This window comes from Dunckerocampus dactyliophorus, chromosome 3, assembly GCF_027744805.1.
Source record: "Dunckerocampus dactyliophorus isolate RoL2022-P2 chromosome 3, RoL_Ddac_1.1, whole genome shotgun sequence".
Classification (NCBI taxonomy): domain Eukaryota; kingdom Metazoa; phylum Chordata; class Actinopteri; order Syngnathiformes; family Syngnathidae; genus Dunckerocampus; species Dunckerocampus dactyliophorus.
Genome location: NC_072821.1, coordinates 39,505,806 through 39,512,278, shown reverse-complemented (window position 1 = coordinate 39,512,278; position 6,473 = coordinate 39,505,806). Strand labels below are relative to the sequence as shown.

Genomic DNA, 6,473 nt, shown 5'->3' with positions numbered 1-6,473 from the left:
CTTCCACAGGGCCGGGACTTTCTCCAGGCTCAGGCTAAGATTGAACAAGTGCCTGAAAACTCCACCGAGCTGGTCAGCACAGTCCTTGAGAATTCTAGGGCTGATGCCGTCCGGTCCCAGTGCCTTCCTTGCCTTGATCTTCTTTCGTTGACTCCTCACCTGATCATCAGTTATAGAGAGGGGGGTAGAGGATGGCTGGGATGGGATGAAGAGTGGATGGGGACGGGGGACTGTCCCGGGAAGGTGTGAAGAGATCATCTGCCCAGATCTTGTCCCCACGTGCTTGGTCTCTCCCCACTCTTTTACCATGGCCTGTGATGGTCTGCAGGCCTCTCCAGACTTCCCTGGCATTATTCTGCTCCAGCCGCTTCTCCAGTTTCCTCCTGTAGCAGTCCTTCCCCTTCCTGATGTTATGCCGGAGTTTCTTCTGGACTCTGCGCAGCTCCTCCTTGTCCCCAGAGTTGAAGACCCTCTTCTTCTTATTCAGCAGTGCCTTAATCTCAGAGGTCACCCAGGGTTTGTTGTTGGGAAAACACCGCACCAATTTGGAGGGCACAGTGTTCTCCACACAGAAGTTAATATAGTCTGTGATGCAGTGCGTCATGCTGTCAACGTCACTGCCATGGGGACTACAGAGCGCTTCCCAATCTGTTGTCTGGAAGCAGTCTCTGAGCCTAGCACTGCTCTCCTCAGACCACTGCTTCACAGGCCTCTTCACAGTGGGTTGTTTATTCACTACTGGAGTGTAGTCTGTGACGAGATGGACGAGGTTGTGATCAGAACGACCCAGCGGGGGGAGGTGGGTATGAGGTGTATGCATCCTTCTTCTTCTTCTTCTTCTCATTTCGGCTTTTCCCTTCAGGGGTCGCCACAGCGAATCAATTACCTCCATCTAACCCTGTCTTCTGCATCCTCTTCTCTCACACCAACTACCTTCATGTCCTCTTTCACTACATCCATAAACCTCCTCCTGCCTAGCAGTTCCAAACTCAGCATCCTTCTACCTATATACTCCCTATCTCTCCTCTGGACATGTCCAAACCATCTCAGTCTGGCCTCTCTGACTATATCTCCAAAACCTCTAACGTGTGCTGTCCCTCTGATGTACTCATTCCTGATCCTATCCTTCCTGGTCACTCCCAGAGAAAACCTCAGCATCTTCATCTCTGCTACCTCCAGCTCTTTCTCCTGTCTTTTCCTCATTGACACTGAGGTGTATGCATCCTTGATGTTTGCATACAGGTGGTCCAAAGTTTTATCTTCTCTAGTGTGGCATTTCACATACTGGGTGAAGGTGGGAAGAGCAGAGGCCAGGGAAGCATGATTGAAGTCACCGGAGATGAGGAGGAGGGTTTGGGGGGTCCTGGTTCTGAAGTTGAGAGACGATAGTGTGGATCTGCTCTATAGCTGCAGCAGCGACCGCTGAGGGGGGGATGTACACAGTCATATCAATAACATGTGAAAACTCCCTCGGAAGGTAGTATGGCCGCATGCTAACCGCTAACAGTTCCAAGTCTCTGGTCCACAGTTGCTCCTTCACACAGATGTGTCCCGGGTGGCACCATCTATCATTCACAAACACAGCGATTCCCCCTCCCTTCTTCTTACCGCTCTCTGTTGCATTCCTGTCCGCTCGTACCAGCTGGAATCCATCCAGAGTGACGTGTGAGTCCGGAGAAAGTTCACTCAGCCACGTCTCCGTGGAGCACATGAGGCAGCATTCCCGGTACTCCCTCTGCAGTCGGGTCAGCGCCGTTAGCTCTTCCATCTTGTTGGGGAGATATCTTACGTTCGCTACACCTCGGACTTCACACACAACTCCACACAGTGTCACATCCAGAAGTTCTCCGATGACACAGCCATTGTTGGTTGTGTTTCAGAGGGGAATGATCTGGAATACAGGACGGTCATCAGGGACTTTGTCAGCTGGAGTGAGCTTAACCAGCTGCAGCTCAACACCAGCAAGACAAAGGAGATGATCATTAACTTCCAGAGGAAAACACCTCACTTCACACCGGTGAACATCCAGGGAGCGGACATAGAGTTGGTAGACAGCTACAAATTCCTGGGTGTTCACCTTAACAACAAGCTGGACTGGTCCGTCAACACCCACGCCCTCTACAAGAAGGGCCAGAGTCGCCTCCACCTGCTGAGGAGACTGAGGTCCTTTGGTGTGTGCAGGACTCTTTTACGGACCTTTTATGACTCTGTGGTGGCCTCAGCCATCTTCTATGCTGTGGGCTGCTGGAGAGGGGGCAGCACTGACAGGGACAGGAGCAGGATCAATAGGCTGATCAGGAGAGCGAGCTCTGTCCTGGACGGTCCTCTGGACTCCGTGGAGGAAGTGGGGGAGAGAAGGATGTTGGCTAAGCTGACATCCATCATGGACAACACCTCTCACCCGCTACATGACACTGTGGGTTCCCTTAGCAGCTCCTTCAGCAGCAGACTGTTACACCCACGGTGTAAGAAGGAGAGGTTCCCCAGGTCCTTCATACCGACCGCTGTCAGGCTTTACAACACCTGCACCACCTGAACCATGTTGTAATCACGATGCTGTACCTTACTTTACTTACTGTTCTCTTTACTTGTCTTGCTTGCTTTCTGCTGTAACAAGTAAATTTCCCCGCTGTGGGATAAATAAAGTACATACAATACAATACAATACGTTCCCCATGATGACAGGTGGTAGACATGGCTTGTACCGTCTTTTCCGCTTCTTGCACTTCACTCCCGACCTGCATCCTCTTCTACTCCTCCGCAGCTTCTTGGGGATCTCCGACCTCTCCGCGCAGAGAGGGGGTGTGTGGCACAGGGCTAACAGCTGATTCCGGGTGTAAACAATGGAGCCTTGGTTGAATGGGGAGCCGTGGCTGAAGAAGTTTCCCACAGTTGGAATGAAAAGTTCAAAGAACATCAAGGCGCAGACTACAAAACTAACAATATGAACCTCCATAGCTGCACACAAAATGCGACAAAAGAAAAAGTAAGAAGAAAACTAAAATACTATAAAAACACTAAAAGGTGGAAAAAGAGTACAGAGCTGCTGTAACCGGCAGCCACTCACGTGGCGCCATTTTGAAAAAAAGTCTAAAAGTATAAGAAGTATAGTCACGTGTCAAATGCCAGTCTGAATAAATGAGTTTTTCAGTGAGATTGAAAGTCATAGCTCCGTGACAGAGCGCAGATGAAAGGAGGTTCCAAAGCCAGCAAAAGAGCGATCACCCATTTTTTTCTATCTCGTCCTGGAAGAAGGGTGCAGGGCCCTTGATTGGTGACGGACAGTTCAAAGTTCAAACTTAAAAATCAAACTTTATAGTCACTGGAGTTTTGAATTTTGTTCACTAAAACTGTTCACTGTTTGTTCACATGTTTAATAAATGTTTTTTGCACTCCAAATTATTCTATTCTTTTTGTCCCAAACTGAAATATTGAGTTTTTATAGCTTCCGTAACATTTGCACATTGACTCAAAGTAGGCCTATGTTTTACACAAAACTAAACTTATTAAATACTTTAATATTGTATACTGTGGTTATTTAAACAAAAAGCATACAATTTTGGTGAAATTTAATGTTTTTTGATATGTTGCAACCGTCCCTGATCGGTGTTGCAACTCTCCCCGGGTTTGGGGTCAGTTGCAACGTCTGAATTTTTTTATTCAAATAAATATTGTGATTGATATGTTATATGTAGACATCTTTAAATGGTATGGGTATTTAGCAGACAGATGTAGGTTTACTATGTAAACATTTGGTGTGCCTAGTCTAAATAATCTCTGAGTAATTGAGAGTAATGTAAAAGGTGTTGCAACTGTCCCCAGTCTCTCTTACTCTGTCAAATGTTACCAGGATTTCACAGTCAAACATTGTCATCCAAATCCCCTCTAATATTACAACAAATAATTGTAATATAATAGAGTGACGTCATCTGCTATCATATGGAGGATTGAAAGTGCCAAAATTAAATAAATAAATACATCATTAGATAATTAATTAAATTTGTCATTAATTAATGAAATATGTCATTAATTAATTAAAATTGGAATTAAATACATTTTAATTAATTAATGACATATTTAATTAATTATTTAATGATATATTTATTTATTTAATTTTGGCACTTTTAATCCGGTGTAGTGACTCATGAATTTATTTTATCTGTCAACCTCGCCCATCAAATTCGGTGGGCGGGGCTAACGCGAATCTTGTCTTATCCACTGCTTTGGTCTGCCGTGAAACCGAAAGTAGAAACATGGCGGCTGTGTTGATGGAGGATCTCCGTGAACTTTCTACAGAGTTGGTGAGAGATGTCTTAGACCTTGCAGAGTACGTGGAAGCAGGACCTGCTGACCCCGAGCATGTAGCGTGTAAAGCAGAGGAACTTATTGAAGTTGTTGGAATTATTTCCGCACTTTCTGACCAAGATGTTGACCGTAGAGTGACTGCAAATTTAGAAGAAGTACTTCGCCGCTTTTCTGGTACCAGGGTGCAACAGGAGCACACACAGGTACCAGGGCGTTTGGCATTTGACATATCGAGGGCCGCTCTGGAACATCACGTTCATTGTGGATTACCAGCCTGTCAAATTGCAGCGATGCTCGGAGTGTCAAAGAGGACCATCAGGAGGCGCATGCAACAATACGGTTTAAGGTATTTACATTAAATTCATGAGTTTTCAGTTTATGAATTGCCAGTCTCATCCACTCCGAAACGATATTACATTTAGTGAATCACTCGATGTTAATGTTTTTTGTTTGTACAGAAAGACAGACATGTATTCAGCTGTGAATGATGAGGAGTTGGACCGTATTGTAAGTGAAGTCCACAGAAGACATCCAAACACCGGCTACAAGCTAATACGTGGTCATCTGAATGCACGAGGTGTGCGTGTTCCAAGTGAGTATAATATGGGCAATATTTAACGATATACAGTACAACATCACTACATCTCGTGTGATATTGCTTTTATACTAAAGTTCAACCACAGCTTTTAGCAGTGCTGAGTAAGGAAATGTTAATAGAGGGTGATGAAATAAATTATGTTAAGCTATATAGCTCCGCGGAAAAAAAAGGGTTCCCTTAGTCTGTTGCCAGGCAACGCAGCACACACACTAGGCAATCACAGTGGTACTTTGTTGTTCTAGTACTGGTCAAGTATATTGAACAAGTGTTTCTAATGAAGTTGGCATTGAGTTTATGGTTATTTATTTTATTTTCCTCCCCTTAGTCTCAAGACTGCAAGAGTCTTTACGCAGAGTTGATGCAGAGGGAGTCTACATGAGGCGTCTAAGACTGCGTGTATTAAGACGACGGCAGTATTCTGTTCCTGGCCCAAACTCTTTATGGCATATAGATGGCAATCATAAGCTCATCAGGTCAGTGATACTAGCAGATAAATAATTCCTCTTTCTATAGATGTCATTAGAATTGTTTTACAATAAAGTTGTACCTTTTTGTCTTCACAATTGCCTGACAGATGGAGATTTGTTGTCCATGGTGGGGTGGATGGATTCAGTCGTTTAGTCGTCTACCTGACTGTGGCTGGCAATAACAGAGCTAGTACGGTCTTACAGAGCTTTATCGCTGCTGTTGAGCAGTACGGGCTGCCATCAAGGGTACGGTCTGATAAAGGGGGCGAGAATGCAGATGTAGCAGAATTCATGATCGGGAGCAGAGGTACAGACAGGCAGAAGGCAGAAGTGTCCACAATCAACGGTAAATAAATATGTTTGGCAACTAGGCTCACACAAGCGGCATACCAGTTGAATGTACTTCTTTCGCATATGTCACACAAATGATCACCTTGTCATTTTTTTTCCTAAACACAGAATAGAAAGGATGTGGAGAGATGTGTATGAACATGCCCTGGACCTCTTCTATCAGATCTTCACTTCATTGGAAGATCAGGGAACACTGAATCCAGCACAATGAAGTCCATCTTTTTGCACTGCACCGGAGCTTCCTTCCACTAATCCAGCAAAGCCTCGACTCTCAGGGATGCTTGGAACTTTCCTGGTCTTAGAACTGAAAGGAATCAGTCACCACAGCAACTCTGGAGAAGATACAGAGAGCAAGGCCCTATGGAGGATCCTACTGAGGTTAAAGAAAGATCAGCTTTTAACACTTTTTAAATGTCTGTTCCTCCAAAGGAATTATTGGAGAAAATATTTTACTTCAGAGGTTAAAGCTTTCAAAGATCAACCTCTGAGCTGTAGTTTCTATTGTGTATACTCTGCATAACTACTAATTTAAGACTGTTATTTTTGGTCACCAAGTTGATGAGAAATTAAATGTTGCCTATTCAGTTTTATAAAAAAATTGTGTAATGATGTGTAAGACTAGTTTCAAGTACGAGATTGATCATGCTTGTCCTCCATTCAGGTTTATGAAGACTATGGGATCGACTGGAACGGACCTCACAGTCTTCATGGAGGCACTGTGTCAGTCCCCGAGGTTCAGCTGGCCCGTGAGC

General features: G+C 44.8%; 1 protein-coding gene across 2 annotated transcripts in view; it reads left to right on the top strand.

Annotated features, from left to right (window-relative positions):
* The first annotated feature begins 4,143 nt into the window (after positions 1-4,143).
* The window catches only part of LOC129179118 (uncharacterized), a 5,960-nt gene continuing 3,630 nt past the window's right edge, over positions 4,144-6,473 (top strand). Inside the window, exons 1-7 of one of the 2 annotated variants that reach the window (XR_008569898.1) lie at positions 4,144-4,368; positions 4,439-4,651; positions 4,764-4,897; positions 5,229-5,376; positions 5,478-5,716; positions 5,830-6,099; positions 6,383-6,473. The exon at positions 6,383-6,473 is cut by the window's right edge and continues 3,630 nt beyond it. Coding sequence is in view for 1 of the 2 variants with exons in the window: in XM_054771966.1 (XP_054627941.1) it covers positions 4,254-4,651; positions 4,764-4,897; positions 5,229-5,376; positions 5,478-5,716; positions 5,830-5,834 (924 nt within the window). In the remaining variant the exon portion in view is untranslated. Of the gene's footprint in view, positions 4,652-4,763; positions 4,898-5,228; positions 5,377-5,477; positions 5,717-5,829; positions 6,100-6,382 lie in introns of both variants that reach the window. The other variant, XM_054771966.1, reaches the window with a different exon arrangement.